The sequence below is a fragment of the Astyanax mexicanus genome, chromosome 2 (genome assembly GCF_023375975.1).
Source record: "Astyanax mexicanus isolate ESR-SI-001 chromosome 2, AstMex3_surface, whole genome shotgun sequence".
Classification (NCBI taxonomy): Eukaryota; Metazoa; Chordata; class Actinopteri; order Characiformes; family Acestrorhamphidae; genus Astyanax; species Astyanax mexicanus.
The window spans coordinates 20,160,072-20,179,955 of NC_064409.1; the positions used below are offsets into that span (position 1 = coordinate 20,160,072).

General features: G+C 42.6%; 2 protein-coding genes across 2 annotated transcripts in view; one reads left to right on the plus strand and one right to left on the minus strand.

The window, feature by feature from the left end:
• Positions 1 to 7,579, plus strand: part of LOC103034836 (beta-1,4-N-acetylgalactosaminyltransferase 3) — a 28,508-nt gene extending 20,929 nt beyond the window's left edge. Inside the window, exons 14-20 of the mRNA XM_022671364.2 lie at positions 397 to 589; positions 709 to 947; positions 2,831 to 2,984; positions 4,803 to 4,875; positions 5,017 to 5,170; positions 6,601 to 6,727; positions 7,369 to 7,579. Coding sequence (XP_022527085.1) covers positions 397 to 589; positions 709 to 947; positions 2,831 to 2,984; positions 4,803 to 4,875; positions 5,017 to 5,170; positions 6,601 to 6,727; positions 7,369 to 7,459 — 1,031 coding nt within the window. The 3' untranslated portion in view covers positions 7,460 to 7,579. The remainder of the gene's footprint in view (positions 1 to 396; positions 590 to 708; positions 948 to 2,830; positions 2,985 to 4,802; positions 4,876 to 5,016; positions 5,171 to 6,600; positions 6,728 to 7,368) is intronic.
• Positions 7,580 to 8,635: 1,056 nt separating this feature from the next.
• Positions 8,636 to 11,414, minus strand: LOC111191305 (uncharacterized). The gene is made up of 5 exons (XM_049474329.1): positions 11,178 to 11,414; positions 10,858 to 10,968; positions 10,036 to 10,243; positions 9,295 to 9,409; positions 8,636 to 8,649 (listed from the first exon to the last, which is right to left on the minus strand). Exons 1-5 carry the CDS (start codon positions 11,345 to 11,347, stop codon positions 8,636 to 8,638), a joined length of 618 nt encoding a protein of 205 aa, XP_049330286.1. The 5' UTR covers positions 11,348 to 11,414.
• Between the last annotated feature and the right edge of the window lie 8,470 nt (positions 11,415 to 19,884).

The following is a 19,884-nucleotide window of genomic DNA, read 5'->3' on the forward strand; positions in this document are numbered from 1 at the left end:
GCGACAAGCTTTGTACCCTTTTAAGTACAAATCTGTACTCACTTTTCTTAGTGTGTAGTTTGAATTCAAAAGAAAATGTTTTTTTAATAATTATAGTTTTGCTTACTTAACTTAGAAGGAAAATATGGCAACACCCCTGTTCCTTACTAGTCACATAATGCACCTAATAATCCTTATAGTGTGAAGAATACAGAAACAGATTAACAAATTTCTGTAAAAGTTCATTTTCATCTTTAGTCCCTTTCCAGTTTTCAAAACAGAGACTATGCACTGTATGAACTATCTTTGTTAGGAAATCCAAATGTTGAGAATTTCTTTGGGGAAGAACTTTTAGCAATATATGCATGAAGTGTATGAAATAATCAACAACAACAAGAATCTCTCAAATCCAAAAAGGGGAGAAAGTGGAGAAGCCTGATCCATACTGGGAGAGACCTGTCAACGTAAATCCTATAGACTTCCATTCCAAGCAGACCACTGTGGTCACCAAGGTCTGCAAGAGAGCTGGAAACGTCATCATGGATGAGGAAGAGGTCATGGATGTGGTTGAAGCCTTCATGAATAAACTACAGACAGCAGAAAGCACCAGGTACTGTAAATACTTCTAATACTTTTCCTGTTTAGCTCCTGTCTCACTGCATATATCATGTTCTGTGAAGTATTCAGTGATACAGTTTTGGGTTCTCTGTATTTGTTACTGCACTGCAGTGATCTGGTGCTGAAGCGAGTACTGAATGTGGAGAGGAGGGTGGATGGTGAAGCGGGCACTCGCTACCTGTTGGAGCTGGAGTTGGAAGATGAAGAGGGGGACACCAGGCTGATGTCTCAACACTTTTTCGTAAACCCACAAAAAGAAGAGAATCTGCAGTCACGAGGGTTAATGTCTCTTTGCCACATAAAAGACTTCAGCTGGGACCCGACGGTCAGAGTCAACGTCATTCTTACAGGTAGCGTCTTTTCCAGCACTTTGTCTAATTTTTCAAACACATGATCATGCATCTACAGTGGCTTACAAAAGTATTCAAGCCCCTTGAACTTTATCACATGTATTCTGTTAAGATTTTAAGTGATAGAGCCACCTTTTGCTGCAAGTCTTTAAAGTTTGTCTCTACCAGCTTTGCACATCTAGAGACTTAGAGATTTTTGCCCATTCTTTTTTTATAAAACAGCTTAAGCTCAGCCAGGTTAGATAGAAAGCGTCTGTGAACAGCAATCTCCATGTCTTGCCATAGATGCATAATGGGATTTATGTAGTAAAAATGATTTAATCTAAACCATTTCACTATAGCTCTGGCTGTATGTTTAGGGTCATTGTCTTGGTGGAAGGTCTTTGCAGCCTCCAACAGGTTTTCTTTATGGATTGTCTTGTAACTAGCTCCATCCATCTTCCCATCAAATCTGACTTGCTTTACTGTTCCTGCTGAAGAAAAACAGCTTTGCACATCTAGAGACTTAGAGATTTTTGCCCATTCTTCTTTATAAAACAGCTTAAGCTCAGCCAGGTTAGATAGAAAGCGTCTGTGAACAGCAATCTTCATGTCTTGCCACAGATGCTTAATGGGATTTATGTAGTAAAAATGATTTAATCTAAACCATTTCACTATAGCTCTGGCTGTATGTTTAGGGTCATTGTCTTGGTGGAAGGTCTTTGCAGCCTCCAACAGGTTTTCTTTATGGATTGTCTTGTAACTAGCTCCATCCATCTTCCCATCAAATCTGACCTGCTTTACTGTTCCTGCTGAAGAAAAGCATCAGTACAGCATGATGCTGACACCACCATGTTTGATAGTGGGGATGGTGTGTTCAGAGTGATGTGCAGTGTTAATTTTCTGCCATACAGAACAATTTTACATTTAATCCAAAAAGTTTAATTTTGGTCTCATCTGACCAAAGCACCTTGTTCCACATGTTAGCTGTTCCCAACATGGCTTCTGCCAAACTGCAAATGGGACTTTTTATGGTTTTCTTTTAACAATGGCTTCTTCTTCTTGCCACTCTTCCATAAAGACCACATTTGTGAAGTGCACGACTAATAGTTGTCCTGTGGACAGATTCCACCACCTGAGCTGTGGATCTCTGCATTTCATCCAGAGTCACCATGGGCCTTTTGGCTGCATCTCTGATCAGTGCTCTCCTTGTTTGGCCTGTACGTTTAGGTGGACGGCCTTGTCTTGGTAGGTTTACAGTTGCCAGAGTGCCATACTTTTTTTTTTAATTTCCGGATAATGGATTGAACAGTGCTCCGTGAGATGTTTAAAGCTTGGGAAATCTGAAATCTTTTTATAGCCTGCTTTAAACGTCTCCACAACCTTATTCCTGACCTGTCTGGTGTGTTCTTTGGATTTCATGAAGCTGTTTAAACACCAATAGTCCCTTAACCAACCTCTGAGGCCGTCACAGAGCAGCTGTATTTGTACTGTGATTAGGTTACACACAGGTGGATTTTTTTTTTTTTTGTCATTAGCAAAAATCAAGCAACTTCTGAATGCAGCTTGTTGCACTCAGAGAAAATACTGAATACTTTTGCACACCACACTTTTCAGTTTTTTATTGGTAAAACATGCTTTAAATCATGCATAATTTTCACAATTGTATACCACGTTTTGCTGGACTTTCACTTTAAACTCCAATTAAATATATAGTTAGGTTTGTGGTTGTAATGTGACAAAATATGGAAAGGTTCAAGGGGTATGAATATTTTTTGCAAGCCACTGTAGATTTGGATCTTAACTCAGAAGCCATCACAATCACCTAATTTTTACTTTACTTATTTCCTTCCAAATAAGGAGTTTCTCTTATTTCTAGTTTTCTGTTTTTATCTGTTCTATAGTGAAAAACCAAGGCCGGTGGATCATTCAGTTCATCAGACAGATGGAAAAAATTTACAAAGCTACAGGAGACGAAAACTTCAACGTCATCATCATCGATTACAGCAGTAGTGACGTTAACATACAGAAAGCACTGAAAAAGGCAAAACTCTCAAGGTGTGTTTTCTTGTTTTACTGAAAAAAATATGTTTTTGCAAGGTACATTTGTTTTTCTAGACCTTTTCCAGTCTTTTTAGTTTGGTCTGAACCAAAAAATAGCAGGGGTGAAATGGCCCACCATTAAATTTTGAATAATCTAAACGATGATCCTGTTCATCTGCAGTGTGAAAATATTTTTTCTAGATGGTTCAAACTTTCATAACAATTACAGGAAGTTAAGGCAGGCTGTCGTCAGTTATTAAACAATAGAAGATGGAAAAGGACAGGTGTTATGCCAAAAGCTGACCCCCTTTGGTGTACAGGTGGATCATTTAGCAGTATAGTTACAACAGTTTACGCTGGTGATTCCTGTATCTGCTGTAACTGTGGACTAACTCTTATTTATAAATAGAAATAAAAGGAATCAAAATGGAATCTCATTCTGCTACAGGACACACCTGCAAATGAAGGAATTCTGATTCTGTCTGGGAGGCAGAATTTGGCACAATACCTACGTAGAAAGGCAATTTGCCAAATAAAAACATACCTTCAAATGCACAACCCTCAAAAAACTAATTAGTGTTAAGTATGTGGGGACTCCACCCACACAGGGGAATATGACAGAACAAAGCTCTTCTATTCATGTTCAGTGTGAAACATAATCGTAACAAAAATATATACAAAATAATAAATTAATTAACCTTTGTTCAGACTTTCAGGTGTGAAAATACTCTATTTTTCAAGTTTTTATAGTACCGTATTTTTTGCACTATAAGGCACACTTCAAATCATTGAATTTTTACAAAAATCGTCAGTGTGCCTTATAATCCGGTGCACCTTGTGTATGAATTCTACCAGTCAGGTTGTAAGGAGCAGTAAAGGCACTCTGCTGAAGTACAGCGTTATACAGGAGTTTCCGTCAAGTTTCTCCAGTATCGAGGCTGCAGCAGTATTAGCATTAGCCGCTAACAGCACTAAGTGCAAACTCATTCGCAGTTTAGATTTAGTGAGTATTATTGGCCTGTAACCTGCAGTTAACCATGGCTAGCACTGCTGGAACAACGTTAGCATTAGCCACTAACCACGCTAAGCGCTAGCTCTTTACCATTCAGAGGTGAGTATATCGGACTGTAGACTTTGCCTCTGTTCCTCAGTGTAGCTCTGTCCGGTGGCATTTACTAGTGCTAACCGTGGCTAGCGCTAGCAGTTAGCCACTAATGCTAATTCTGCTGCATCCAGCCTTAGCAGAAATCTGAAAATCTAAGCTCACTGTAAATAAACGTGCTTTACTCACCCAAATAAACAGTTTTCAGTAGAGAAAACAGTGTAGATTAACATCCAGCGCTTGTTTGATTTTAAAAGAAAATGTTTTTTTTAACAATTACAATTTTGTTTACTTAGCTTAGCTTTACTTACCCCCCACCACCAAGCAGCCGTGAGATCTGCTGAATTAGCAGGAAAAAATGGCGACCCCCCTGTTCCTTACTAGTGTCACATAATAAGCCTTATAATCCTGTTAATTGATAGTGTGCCAGACAATGCAAAAAATATGGTAAAATTAATTAGACCATTTCCAAAGTTTGGAAAGATTTAAGTGATTTTTATCTAGAAATATTGCTTATCCTATAGGCCAATAATGTTGCTTAGTTCAAGAACAGATCATTCAGCGAAAATCACAGATATATAGACTAGATTCAAAACTAAAATATATTTGCCAAAATATTTTTCATTCATTTTCATTCACAAAAATGTTCTAACAGTAAACAGTCAGATTGACACATCACATATTAATGCAAATTTCTAAATTCTGCTTCTACTCTTCCTTTTTTTTTGCAGCTACCAGTACAAGAGGCTGGAAGGAACTTTTCTTAAAACAACGGCAATTCAAACAGCAATTGACCTCATTAATGTAAGGAACTTACTTTTTGTTATACAATTGTTATACTTACATATGCCGTATTCTCTTTTAGTTCTATTTTAAAACCATATTCTTTTGTTTTGCCCTGATCAGATTGGTCTTAAACTGGTCTTATCCCCTTTTTTCTCTCAGGATGAGAACAGTATTTTGTTCATGTGTGATCTGCATCTCAATTTTCCCACAAATATCATCGACAGTGTGCGTAAACACACCATACAGGGGAAAATGATCTTCGCTCCGGCTGTGATGAGGCTGGACTGTGGAGCTTCATTACTAGCTCCCACAGGTAATGATCTTATGTACACCCTCTATAATAAATGCATTTAGCTAAAGTATTTTTCACACTAAAAGGCGCACTTAAAATTCTTTATTTTTCCCAAAAATTGTCAGTCCGCTTTATCCTATAATTTATCCTATAATGAATTTTAACAGTCAGGTTGTTAGGAGCAGTAAAGCCACTCTGTTGAAGTAGAGAGTTATACAGGAGTTTCAGTTTAGTTCTCCAGCAGTGGGGCTGGGGTAGCATAAGCATTAGCCGCTAACCTCTAATTCCCTGTTCAGAGGTGTGTATTATTGGACTGTAGCCTGCTGCTAAACCTGGCTAGCACTCCTGAAGCTGTATTAGCATTACCCGCTAACCACGCTAAATGCTAGCTCTTTCACCATTCAGACGTGAGTATATTAGACTGTAGTCTTTGTGTTTACCCTGTTAAAATGAGCTACGTGGGACGAATCGCTAGGTAATATCGCCCTGGCTAACCAGAACACTCAGGGTTCCTCAGTGTAGTGCTGGCGGGCTGCATAAGCCCCAAACCGCTAGTGGTTAGCCGCTAATGCTAATGCTCCAGCCTTAGTGCTGGAAAAATTCAGGAATCTAAGTTTACTATAAATAAACAGAAGCGCTTTACTTACCCAAATAAACAGCTTTCAGCAGAGAAATCTGTGTTTAATTACAGTTTACTTAGCTTAGCTTTACTTAACTTAGTTAGCTACCCTTCCCCACCACCACCCAGTGGCGAGACCTGCTGAATTACAAACTCCTTATAGCGTCTTATAATCCGGTGCACCTTATGTATGAAAATAAACCAGAAAATAGATGTTCATTGATAGTGCACCTATAATATGGTGCGCCTAATAGTGTGAAAAATACGGTACTTTAACTTGCACCATCCGCTTGTGATGCTTTCAGGGTGCTCTCATGTCTATGTTACTTCCTGACACTCTCCTTTTAGTTTAACTGTTATAGTAACTAACCAGACATTAAAAGTTCACAACTAATATTGATAAATGTTTATTTTATTTATCTTAATAAGCACAAAGCATAACATTGCTGTCCAATGAAAAACACTTATCTCCAAAACAGCAACTTTACAGGAGAGAGAAAAAACTTGCTAAACTTTCAATGGAAGTCAATGTAAAAAGAGTTTATTTCAGGTCGTTTTGAAGAGTTTCTATTGGTCCGTTCTTTAAGAAATTTAAGAGACAGTTTGTCTGTTCAAATTATGCAGTAAACTAAAAATCGACAAAAAATGGAGATAAGTGTTTTTCATAGGATAGCAATGATAAGTGCTAGCCAGAGCAAAATGTCTAGAGTCCAGAGCAAAATGATGCCACCGGATTTCAGATTTCAGATTAGGCAGTTTCTTGAAGACATTAAAGGCGTTTTATGCTATTCTCTGTTCATTATCCAAATCTAACTGTTGTTTTCTGCGACAGGATTCTGGGAAATCGATGGCTATGGTCTGATAGGGATCTATAAATCAGACATGGACCAAATTGGAGGCATGAACACTAAAGACTTCAAAGACAAGTGGGGAGGAGAGGACTGGGAATTGTTGGACAGGTAAGTAGAAACCAAACCACCAGACAATTTTTAAGAATCATTTACTTCTGGCACCACTTTAAAATAAGGCTCCTTTAGTATTTAGTATTTATAAATAGTTTATATGGGGTAAAATACTTTAGAAACCATTCATAAGCAGTTACAACATACATAAAAAGGACAACAGTGGCCTGTTGTTTGCTAAATAGTGATTCCACATTCATTTTTACTGTTTAACCTATTTTCTGAATGCTTTTCGTACTTTGTCTGTTTCATCAGTCATCAGTCAGCAGCATCAAAAGCATATCTTCCCAGATTAATAATTTAACCAATAATAACTTAAAATAACATTAAATAATAAAATTTACTTTCTATATTATTTTATTATATATGTTTAATGCTGACTGATTGAAAAGTAGGATATGTTTTTGTGTTGTAACTAATTGTTAATGGTTCATAAAGTATTTACAACCTAATTATAAACCATTAATAAAAATCTATAAACCCTTTATTTAGTAGTCTAATTTTAAAGGTGTACCTTACTTGTTAAGCCAAGTTTTTATTTAATTTCCTACACAAGTTTAAAAAGATCAACACCAATGTGAATGCCTCCCTCTCCAGTATTCCATGATTTAACAGACAATCTTCTTTCTCCCTTACAGAATCCTGGAGGCAAAGCTGGAGGTGGAGCGACTGAACCTCAGGAACTTTGTGCACTACTTCCATACCAAACGAGGAATGTGGAATAGTTAATTTAATCACTGTGAACAATGAACAAATGCTTGAACAATGGACTTATTTTTCTTCTCAGTCTGAGAAATGACTTTTATGTAAAAATACAACGTTTTAATAATCATTAAGTACTGTAAATTATTCTAACTCTGCCTACTTTTCATACACTTTCTTGCAAGTCTTTTTCATCCCACTACCTGTGTATTTTTTTTCTGAAATACATGCTTCTGTTGTGACTACTGACTACTGCAAATTCTTCAGATCCTTTTTAGCTCTTTTTAGATTTATTGTTTGTTGGTTATTTTTTTGCAATAAAAAAGTGAAGGTTATAAATAACTGTCCTGTCTTTAGTGGACATGTGGATACATTCTTAATTCTTATTATTATTTTTCCATTATTTCTTAAAAACTTCTAACAGCAAGTTAATTTACTGGTAATATTTTATGAATATGTTTGTTTTTCTGATTATTTTTAAGCTATCATCAGATGCCGGTCTGCATTTTTTAATTTTGAGATATTGTTCGTTGTAAGAAAACCATATGGGCCCTATCTTACACTTACACAATATGTCTGCACAAGACATATTGTGATGCTTATTGCTATCTTATACCCTGGTCAAAGTCTATTTTAAGGCCCTGTGCCCATGTAGTTTAAATAGCAACAGGGTTTATTAATATATCTACGCTGATAGGCGCAGTGGAAAACACAGGTGCACCACTGACTGATTTAAACCCTGACAACAGTCGACCATCAGATGTTTATTGGTATCTTTGCAATGACACACCCACTGTGAATACCCCCCGCCCAGTAACACACACACACACAAAGATACACAGCAGTGCACAAACCCAACTTTTACATCAACATTAAACAGAATGAACGACCTGCTTGTGCACCTTCACAGCCTTGTCCTCTCCTTACAAGAGCTGAAGCGCTGTGGCCCTGAAATAGTAGTCTAATTAAAGAAATTCACATGCAGATCCTTAAAAAATCTGTAGAAAAGGTAAGTAATTTATTTTTGACTTTGGCATGTACAGAAAAAAGAAACAGAAAGTGTGTTGTTAAATAGCTTGTACAGAGTGAATCCATAAAATCAATAAAATATTTATTTCAGTACATATACTTACAAATATTATTTGCTATTTCATACAACCATCATTTTTATCAATGATTTTAATGCTAATCACATTTGAAGGCTTACTGTTCAGTACCTACATGGAAAAATACCAACTGGTTTATTTGTATGTAACAGTAATTAGACATGGAAGGCTGGATACATGGGAGAACCTGGCAGTTTAAGGGGCTGTTCATCAAAAATTGTGCAACGCTTATTGCAATTTTTTTTTTTTATAAAACATGATGTTGGCCTTGAAGCATTGCCTTAAAATGTCATGTTTTTAGTTAAATAAAGAAGTTTTTGCACCATTTTTGATATAGAGTATGATATGGTTGCACCTCATCCAATATTGGTTGAAGCACGTTTTACTTCTGGTTTTGATGTTTAAAGGGTTACACCTGATACTTCAGTCCAATGTCTTCAAAGAGACATCCAAGGACACCTCTTGGATGTGATTTTCCCCTCCAGTAATTCCATTCAATGAATGCAAGTTGGTCTTTCAATGATTTTTTGGTCAAGTTACCCCTGTAACGGTACACTTCGTTCTTGAATGTTCTCCATGCTCGCTCAATGTGTTGTGTGTGTGCTCCTGTTTGTGGATGTACAAAGAAGCGTTTGTGATTGACCTGATAATGAATGTAACCGTGTTGTCCTAGTTGTTTATAAGCTGGCCATTTATCACTGATCACAGTGGTTCCACAACGCACATATTTCTGAATAACAGGAATCAACTTTGCACCTGTTTTTCTCTTAACCACCTTTAGGAGGGGTCTCCTGCGATTCCGCTTTATTTCCATCATGCCAAACACCCATGCTTTTCTTCGCCAGGTGTTTCCAAAACGGCCACGTGCATACTGGAAGCAGAGCAACAGTTTTGTTAAATTAGTTATTAGACATATTGTAGTACCAGCCTTTTATATTAGTATGTAGTTTCTTTTTTTTCTGAGCTGACATCCGAGCAACATATATTGAAGTAAACTACATATGTATGAATTCTGTTGCATATTTAGCAACTATTACAGGTAGCTCAATATACTGTTCCGGTTCAGTGGTGCTTCAACGTGGTCGGTGAACTCTTTAGAATGTTCTATCTTTCTGCATATATATAACCTAAAACTTCTCCAGATTATTGAAAGTCCTAAAAGTAGATGCTTTGTTGCATCTGGGCCAGGATGGCTTGCCATTGTTTATGGAGCAATGAATTCTGAATTATTCCAGCAAATTCTGAAGGAAAATGTCAAGATATCTGGATGTGAGCTAAATCTCAGGAGAATGTGGTTCAAGAAGCACCCTAAACTCTCAAGTTGTACTACCAAAGAAAGGTTAAGGAATAATAAAGTTATATAGACAACATATTAGAAATGTTAGAAACATAAACAAATGTTGTGGACAAGTGCTAAAGAAGCAGTTCAACTTAGAAAACCAACATAACATAATTGCAAAATAAAATTAATAAAATTAATTATTTTCTAAGAAATACCTTCCGTTTGTGGCAAAACTTGCTTTCATCAAGAACAACATATGCTCTTCCTCCACCAATTTGCATCTTCTTTTGCCTCTTCATTTTACGAATAGCATTGACACACACTCCTTTAAGCTTCTGGGTTAATTTTGTAATTGTAGCACTACTACCACAAAGTCCCTCCTCAACCATGTCTACCTGCCGGAGCCGCAGTCCTTGGGCAAATCTAGAAAAGAGTGACAAAGCTCTCACAAGCAGTCATGTTAAAAAGAACACCCCCTCTTTGATACATCCTTTCCTATACACTATGGTTTTACCGATAACAAATAATCTTACCTTATAAGACATAACTTTAAGAATTAAAATTTTACACTTGGTTTGCAAAAGCCTTCTTAGTCTGCAAAGTTACGTAGGCACATGTTTATTCTAAAGATTTTATTTTTAATGAAAGACAATTACTCCATAATGAATTCCATTATTTGTGTTATGCTAGGGGGATTTTGCATCCTTTAGATATATTCTTTATATTTATCAACATTGTATGTATATTTGTATATGTATGTCAACTTAAAGACCCATAGAAATTAAAATGTACATCTATAATATTTTGCTAATTGACATAACTTCTATTCATTTCTCATTGATAACATTCTGAATGCCAAACTCAGCATAAATAATTTATTTTTATTCTAATAAGTGTTAACATGTGGCCTGGAAAAGGTTAACTGTAAATCAGTAGAATTTACTTTATAACATTGATTATTTATTTTTTCATTTATATCATTAAAACAACAACGCAGAATAGTTTTTACATAAAAAGTATGAGTATAATTTACCAACCTGTGAATGTGTTTCATATATGACACCAGTGGAACATGGCTTCGGCTAAAAATTGATCCGTGTCGAATGGAACGAACTGTATTCTGCCGATGATGATTCCGTCTACATATCCTAAGTATATGGGGATAGATATGCGCATAATTTAATAAAAATTCATTTAACTTATTATTTATAATCATTATTATTATTATTATTATTATTATTAAGAACAACAACAATAATAACAACACTAATAATAAAAAAATTATAATAATGATGATGGTGATTATTATTATTTTTATCATTTATTTGTGCATTAAAATAAATAAAGAAAAACTCACCATGTGTACCCATCCTTTATGCTGGTTTTCTTCTTAAAATGCATCTTTTTCCCGCATCTAGGGCATTTCAGTGTTCTGGCAAGAAGTCTCTCCTTCTGAAGCCATTTAATGAGCTTCTTTTTGCTGTGTTTTCGTTCTGTCCTGCGCAGGAGCTTTTTTATCAGACTCATTTTTCTGTACTATTTTCTATGGGCACATACAGAGCTCTGGAGTAGTTGACGCTACGCGCCAACTAAAGCCCGGTAAATTTAAAGAAAGTAGTATCTAATTGGCTTGTTCTGTTTTCAAACAGCACGAAGTTTGGTTATTGGATGGGCAATAACGAAAGGCAGCCAATCAGAGAGGACTGCTGCTGTGGGCGGACCTAGCTTGTTTAGATGCGTGTCTGAAGCAGGTTAATAAGCTAGAGAGAGTACCGGGGGATTTAGTCAGAAATCCTGGAGGCGCAGTTCAGTAAGTAAGCCTGTTAGCTCAGCTAGGTTACTGTATTTGCTAGAAATGTGTTACACCCTAGCCCATGTCTGTGTTATGTTTCTCCCTCATTTGTTCCCTAGTGCTCCTGCCCCTCTGTTTACCTGTCATGTGTTCCCTACCATGTGCTTGTGTTGTGTTTTTGTACCTGTTTCCGCCCTAGTCCCGCCCTAACCATTAGTGTTCTCACCTGTGTCTTGTTTGTAACCCTGCCCCCTCGTCATCCTAGCCCAGGTGTTTCTCACTCCCCTCCTGTATATAAGCCCCTCTGTTTGTACGTGCTGTGTCGAGTCTTTTGTGTTTTCTAGTCTGTGTATCCTAGTCAGTATCTCTAACCATGTATCCTGTTTATAGTGTTTAGCCTTAGTAGCCTAGCCTTGTATCTTAGTGTTTGTATCCCAGTCTTTACCCCAGTCTTAGGCTGTATTCGGAATGGCATACTACATACTACTCGCGTACTAAATCTGCCTAAAGCCAGTATGCAGTACGCAGTGTGTGACCAAACTGAGGATCTGTAGTGCACTACAGGTACCCGGATGGTGTACTACTCCGCTCCGATTCCGCAGTGTGCATGGGGAGCTATCTTCGCGGTGTACTGCATCCCAACATGCATTGCGACTGGCTTCTCCAGCTCGCTTCAGAAAAAAACAAGATGGAGGCGAGTGCGAGAGATTTTTAAATTTTATAAATAAATATATTTTTAAATTAAGGGAATTATTTTGGAAAGTATTGGCTCACCGCTGTCGAGCCCCCTCCGCTGCCGCGGCCGAGCGCTGTCCGCCGCCGGGACCCTCCGCTGCCGCGCGTTCTCCGCGGGTGGGGACCCTCCGCTGCCGCGGCCGCGCGTTCTCCGCGGGTGGGGCAGCGGAGGGTCTCGACAGCGGTGAGCCATTACTTTCCTTGCTGCAGTAAATTATTCCCTCAGTTTTAATAAATTATTCTGTTATTTTAATAAATGATTCCCTCAGTTTTAATAAATTATTCTGTTATTTTAATAAATGATTCCCTCAGTTTTAATAAATTATTCTGTTACTTTAATAAAAAAATTCCCTCAGTTTTAATAAATCGTTCTCTTTATTTAATAAATAATTACCTTTGTTTAATAAATCGTTCTGTTGATTTAATAAATAATTCCCTGTGTTTAAATACATATTTTTCTTTTAAATAAGGGAATTATTTGAATACAAATTAATAAAATTGTTTGATTTGTGTTGAGATTGTGTAAATATGAATGAGAGTTTGTTTAAATGTGTTCTTCTTGTTGGTATTTACATAGATGAAAATAGTAATCTACTAAAATAAATAGAAAAACATATTTAAATATAACTGGAACATACTTGGGTTGTGGGGGCTGCTGCTAATTGGTTGTTAGAATTGGGTTAGCTGCTAAACTCTAAAATAAAAGCAGCAATTGCTGTTCTGGACAGTATGCAGATCTCATTAGTCTTAATAATGAAAAGGTAGGACATTTTTCATGTTCTTTCTGTTTACAACTCACTCTAAGGAATTCGGAGCACTGATTGGTGTGTCAGGGACCGTGTAGGGTACTACAATCAAAAGTGTTACAGTACCGAATACTACATACTGGGCAGTGTGTAGTATGCAGTACATACTAGTGCAGTGTGCAGTACGCAGTATAGTAGTATGCCATTCCGAATACAGCCTTAGTCTTAGTGTATGTAATCTGTTTTCTTTTCTATGTTTGTTTTGTTTATTTAATAAAAGATTATCTTTGCACTTACGTCCTCCTCCTCCATCACACCTCAGCCTGACAAAATGTAGTTTATTAGTCAGCTACACGAATAATTTACAGCAGCAGGAGGGGGTTTTATGTGTTTAGGCAGTGGCGCTGCGTGTCTAGGTGTAATTAAAGGTGCAGTGTAGGTGGGGTGTAATGGATCAGTCCTCACGGTTCGGTCCGCACTGTACATTTAGTCCTAATACAGACTAAAACTGTTACCCATGTGTCTGCTGTGGTGTTAATTACTGAGCCAGGACCCCGGCTTTAATGCTGAAAGTGTTTAAGCAACCCTCACTTCACTGCGAAGATCATGCCAGATCATTATGAACACCACAGGATAACCACAGACAGACAGCTCTCCATTGTCAGGTCTTTAGTCTGTCTGCTTCTTATGTCTGTGTTATTCTCAGGTCTGTGTTTCATTCCCAGTGTTTTTCCACTGACCTGTGTTCATTTGTAGCTCCGCCCCTTCGTCCCAGGTGTTTCCTGTTCCCTGTGTGTGTGCACCTCTATTTAAGGTCCGTGTTCCATTTCCTCGGTGTCGATCCTTGTACGTTTATCGTCTGTCAGTGCTCCATGTTTTCCCCAGTTTCCTCAGTCCAGTTTTCAGTTTATCCCTGTGTATTTTGTTTTTGTTTTCGTTAATAAATCCCTTTTTGTTTGCATTTGCGTCCGCCTCCGCGTCCTCCCTGCACCCGCACCTGACAGAAGGATCGACCAAATATGGACGCAGCAAATAAGTGGACCGGCTCCAGGTTGGCGATCCGCCGTGCACCATGCGGGACCCCGGCGTTGGAATCCCCGAGGCCTAAAGGACGCCACAGGCCTCGGGGTAGACGTTCTAAGGGGTCCCGCCAGCATAAAGAGGATCCCTTTACGGGGGAGGATTTTCTTGGAGGAGCTCTACCCCGCACCAGCCCGTACTCCATTGCCGTTTCCCCCAGGGGCTGTACTCTACCCGCGCTCAGTGACTTTCGCGGCCGAGATGCCGCGCTCCGTGAAGCCAGCGGATGGGACGCCACGCTCTTTGACTCCCGTGGCTCATCCGCGCTCCGAGAATCCCGCGACCGAGACACCACGCTCCGTGAAGCCAGCGGATGGGACGCCACGCTCTGTGACTCCCGTGGCTCATCTGCGCTCCGAGAATCCCGCGACCAAGACGCCACGCTCCGTGAAGCCAGCGGATGGGACGTCACGCTCTGTGACTCCCGTGGCTCATCCGCGCTCCGAGAATCCCGCGACCAAGACGCCACGCTCCGTGAAGCCAGCGGATGGGACACCACGCTCTGTGACTCCCGTGGCTCATCCGTGCTCCGAGAATCCCGCGGTCGAGACGCCGCGCTCCGAGTATCTCGCGGCTAAGGCTCCGCGCTCCGAGACCCCCGCGGCTCATCCGCGCTCCGAGAAGCTTGCGGCTGAGGGTCCGCGCTCCGAGACCCCCGCGGCTCATCCGCGCTCCTAGAAGCTCGCGGCTGAGGCTCCGCGCTCCGAGACCCCCACGGCTCATCCGCTCCCCGAGACTTCAGCGGTGGCCGTGCCGCCCCCCGAGAAAGCGCCTCTGAAGCTCTGAAGCTCCGGCTAAGCTAGCTAGCCTGCTAGCTCCACCAAGCTCTCAAGCCCCACCTGCTTCCAGCTCTCCAGCCCGGCCGGATTCCAGGTCTGCGACTCCTGCTCCAGAAGCAAGCTCCGGTCCGGTTTCTACAGCCTCGCCCACTGCTGAATCTGCGGTTCCAGGCCGGATCTTGGCGGCAGCCGCACTCTCAGCTCCCGCTGAATCGCCGTCTTCGCCAACTGTATCAGCGCTGCCCGCGGCTCCGGCCGCCTCTGTATCAGCGCTGCCCGCGACTCCGGCCGCCTCTGACCCTGTTCCCGCGGCTCCGGCCGCCTCTGACTCTGTGCCCGCGGCTCCGGCCGCCTCTGACTCTGTGCCCGCGGCTCCGGCCGCCTCTGACTCTGTGCCCGAGGCTCCGGCCGCCTCTGACTCTGTGCCCGCGGCTCCGGCCGCCTCTGACTCTGTGCCCGCGGCTCCGGCCGCCTCTGACTCTGTGCCCGCGGCACCCGCCGCGCCTGCCCGAGCGGTGCCCGCCACTCCTGTGTCTGCAGTGCCTGCCACCCACGTGGTACCCACTGCTTCAGCTCCAGTGCCAGCGGTGCCCGCCGCTCCTGTTCCTGTACCTGCTCCAAGAACAATGTTTGGCCCTAGGCCCCGTGTCCCTAGACCAGCAAGGCCTCCTGACTTTGCCCCCAGTACTGTGCCCAGGCTGTCCCCACAGACTTTTGCTGGTCCTGGGCACCCTCCTATGTTTTTGGTCCCCCTGTCTCTCCCTGTCCTGGTCCCCGTATCTGTGTTCTTTCATGTTCCTGTCCCCTTAGGTTTTTCTGTTCCTGTCCCCGTCACTGTGCTAGTTTCTGTCCCTGTAAGTGTATTTGTCCCGGTTCTCTCGTCCACAGTCCAGTCTCTGTCCCAGTCTAACGTCCAACCCCCTGTCCAGTCTTTCGTCCAGTCTCCGTCCCCTGTCCAGTCTTTGTTCATGTCCCCTGCCCTGTCTGCATCCCTGCCCGATGTACAGCCCTCTGTCCAGTCTCAGTTCTCGTCCCCTGTCCGGTCTCTGCTTTTCCCACCTCCCCAGTCTCCAATCCAGTCCCAGTCTGTATCCCCTGTCCAGCCCAATGTCCAGTCTCCGTTTATGCCCACTGTCCAGTCCCCTGTTCAGTCTCATTTCCCGTCCCCTGTCCTGCCCAATATCCAGTCTCCGTCTCCTGTCCAGTTCCCCGTCCAGTCTCGATCTCCAGTCCAGTCCCCTTTGTTGTCTAGGGTCCAGTCTGTGTTTCAGTTTCCTGTCCCGTCCTTTGGCCAGTCTCCTCTCGTCTGTGCTCAGTCTTAGTCTTGTTTGGTATCCTGTTGTGTTTTCCACCCCCTCTTGCCCGGCTCCTGGGGATCTGTTTTTACGCGCCCCGGGAGTTGCGCGTTAAAGGGGGGGTTCTGTCAGGTCTTTAGTCTGTCTGCTTCTTATGTCTGTGTTATTCTCAGGTCTGTGTTTCATTCCCAGTGTTTTTCCACTCACCTGTGTTCATTTGTAGCTCCGCCCCTTCGTCCCAGGTGTTTCCTGTTCCCTGTGTGTGTGCACCTCTATTTAAGGTCCGTGTTCCATTTCCCCGGTGTCGATCCTTGTACGTTTATCGTCTGTCAGTGCTCCATGTTTTCCCCAGTTTCCTCAGTCCAGTTTTCAGTTTATCCCTGTGTATTTTGTTTTTGTTTTCGTTAATAAATCCCTTTTTGTTTGCATTTGCGTCCGCCTCCGCGTCCTCCCTGCACCCGCACCTGACATCCATCAAAGTGGAGAGTCACTTTTTATTAAATAAGTAAAGGTATAAAACTGGACAGGGAGAATAAACGTACAATAAATGAATAAAATAAACTAAAATAATCATATTTAATATTATTTTTAATTATTTGTTTTATTAAAAAGAAAACAAATGTACATTTTGTTAAATTCTTTTTTTATTCTTATTTGATCCGTGAGGTTTGTGATCCTTTACACCCCTACGTATTAAGACTGAAGTGTGTATGTCAATCGGTAAATCAGCATCAATCTTTTTTTTTAAGTTCAAAATTGAGGATGCCAAACACAAGACGTGGACGGCGCAGAGCTCAGGATAAACAGCAAGGTGATGCTGAAGGTGAAATAGTTGAAGGTGGGTGTGTATATTTCATTCTTCAGGTTGTAAAAATAAAAGATGCAGGCCTACAACATTGAGATAACCAATAATAATTAAAGTAACAATAATGATTGTGTTAAACTATTTATAGAGGAAGATGATGAAGTAAAACAGTTTACTTACCAAGATATACATAACCTCAACCTATAGTTTATTTAATCTCAAGTTCAGTGCTATCTGTTATATTAACCAATATACGTAGATATAGATGTAGTCCTGATGTATATTAAGTACATAATTATTATTTGTAGGTACTACATATTTACCATTAAGTTCTGAATAAGTACTGCTGTACATACCTGGTAGTTTTACTAGTAGTTACTATAGACTTACTATGTACGTACCATAAAATCACTGGTACTTACTGACTATTTACCTATTAAGTACTAGGTAGTTACCGTACCGTAAAATAAAGTGCTACCGATTTATCTATATAGAAATATATTGAATAATCCAAAGAATTAAAAATCTTAAAGGTCTCCCCTGTATTTACATCAACCCATGAATTAGTATTCATGTAGTATTGTTAGGATTATTTGTGCAAATAACACATTATTATTATATGCTTTGTCCAGTAATTAAGAGTTAAGTAACAAATGGTTAGGATGGGACACCACGCTCTGTGACTCCCGTGGCTCATCCGTGCTCCGAGAATCCCGCGGTCGAGACGCCGCGCTCCGAGTATCTCGCGGCTAAGGCTCCGCGCTCCGAGACCCCCGCGGCTCATCCGCGCTCCGAGAAGCTTGCGGCTGAGGGTCCGCGCTCCGAGACCCCCGCGGCTCATCCGCGCTCCTAGAAGCTCGCGGCTGAGGCTCCGCGCTCCGAGACCCCCACGGCTCATCCGCTCCCCGAGACTTCAGCGGTGGCCGTGCCGCCCCCCGAGAAAGCGCCTCTGAAGCTCTGAAGCTCCGGCTAAGCTAGCTAGCCTGCTAGCTCCACCAAGCTCTCAAGCCCCACCTGCTTCCAGCTCTCCAGCCCGGCCGGATTCCAGGTCTGCGACTCCTGCTCCAGAAGCAAGCTCCGGTCCGGTTTCTACAGCCTCGCCCACTGCTGAATCTGCGGTTCCAGGCCGGATCTTGGCGGCAGCCGCACTCTCAGCTCCCGCTGAATCGCCGTCTTCGCCAACTGTATCAGCGCTGCCCGCGGCTCCGGCCGCCTCTGTATCAGCGCTGCCCGCGACTCCGGCCGCCTCTGACCCTGTTCCCGCGGCTCCGGCCGCCTCTGACTCTGTGCCCGCGGCTCCGGCCGCCTCTGACTCTGTGCCCGCGGCTCCGGCCGCCTCTGACTCTGTGCCCGAGGCTCCGGCCGCCTCTGACTCTGTGCCCGCGGCTCCGGCCGCCTCTGACTCTGTGCCCGCGGCTCCGGCCGCCTCTGACTCTGTGCCCGCGGCACCCGCCGCGCCTGCCCGAGCGGTGCCCGCCACTCCTGTGTCTGCAGTGCCTGCCACCCACGTGGTACCCACTGCTTCAGCTCCAGTGCCAGCGGTGCCCGCCGCTCCTGTTCCTGTACCTGCTCCAAGAACAATGTTTGGCCCTAGGCCCCGTGTCCCTAGACCAGCAAGGCCTCCTGACTTTGCCCCCAGTACTGTGCCCAGGCTGTCCCCACAGACTTTTGCTGGTCCTGGGCACCCTCCTATGTTTTTGGTCCCCCTGTCTCTCCCTGTCCTGGTCCCCGTATCTGTGTTCTTTCATGTTCCTGTCCCCTTAGGTTTTTCTGTTCCTGTCCCCGTCACTGTGCTAGTTTCTGTCCCTGTAAGTGTATTTGTCCCGGTTCTCTCGTCCACAGTCCAGTCTCTGTCCCAGTCTAACGTCCAACCCCCTGTCCAGTCTTTCGTCCAGTCTCCGTCCCCTGTCCAGTCTTTGTTCATGTCCCCTGCCCTGTCTGCATCCCTGCCCGATGTACAGCCCTCTGTCCAGTCTCAGTTCTCGTCCCCTGTCCGGTCTCTGCTTTTCCCACCTCCCCAGTCTCCAATCCAGTCCCAGTCTGTATCCCCTGTCCAGCCCAATGTCCAGTCTCCGTTTATGCCCACTGTCCAGTCCCCTGTTCAGTCTCATTTCCCGTCCCCTGTCCTGCCCAATATCCAGTCTCCGTCTCCTGTCCAGTTCCCCGTCCAGTCTCGATCTCCAGTCCAGTCCCCTTTGTTGTCTAGGGTCCAGTCTGTGTTTCAGTTTCCTGTCCCGTCCTTTGGCCAGTCTCCTCTCGTCTGTGCTCAGTCTTAGTCTTGTTTGGTATCCTGTTGTGTTTTCCACCCCCTCTTGCCCGGCTCCTGGGGATCTGTTTTTACGCGCCCCGGGAGTTGCGCGTTAAAGGGGGGGTTCTGTCAGGTCTTTAGTCTGTCTGCTTCTTATGTCTGTGTTATTCTCAGGTCTGTGTTTCATTCCCAGTGTTTTTCCACTCACCTGTGTTCATTTGTAGCTCCGCCCCTTCGTCCCAGGTGTTTCCTGTTCCCTGTGTGTGTGCACCTCTATTTAAGGTCCGTGTTCCATTTCCCCGGTGTCGATCCTTGTACGTTTATCGTCTGTCAGTGCTCCATGTTTTCCCCAGTTTCCTCAGTCCAGTTTTCAGTTTATCCCTGTGTATTTTGTTTTTGTTTTCGTTAATAAATCCCTTTTTGTTTGCATTTGCGTCCGCCTCCGCGTCCTCCCTGCACCCGCACCTGACATCCATCAAAGTGGAGAGTCACTTTTTATTAAATAAGTAAAGGTATAAAACTGGACAGGGAGAATAAACGTACAATAAATGAATAAAATAAACTAAAATAATCATATTTAATAT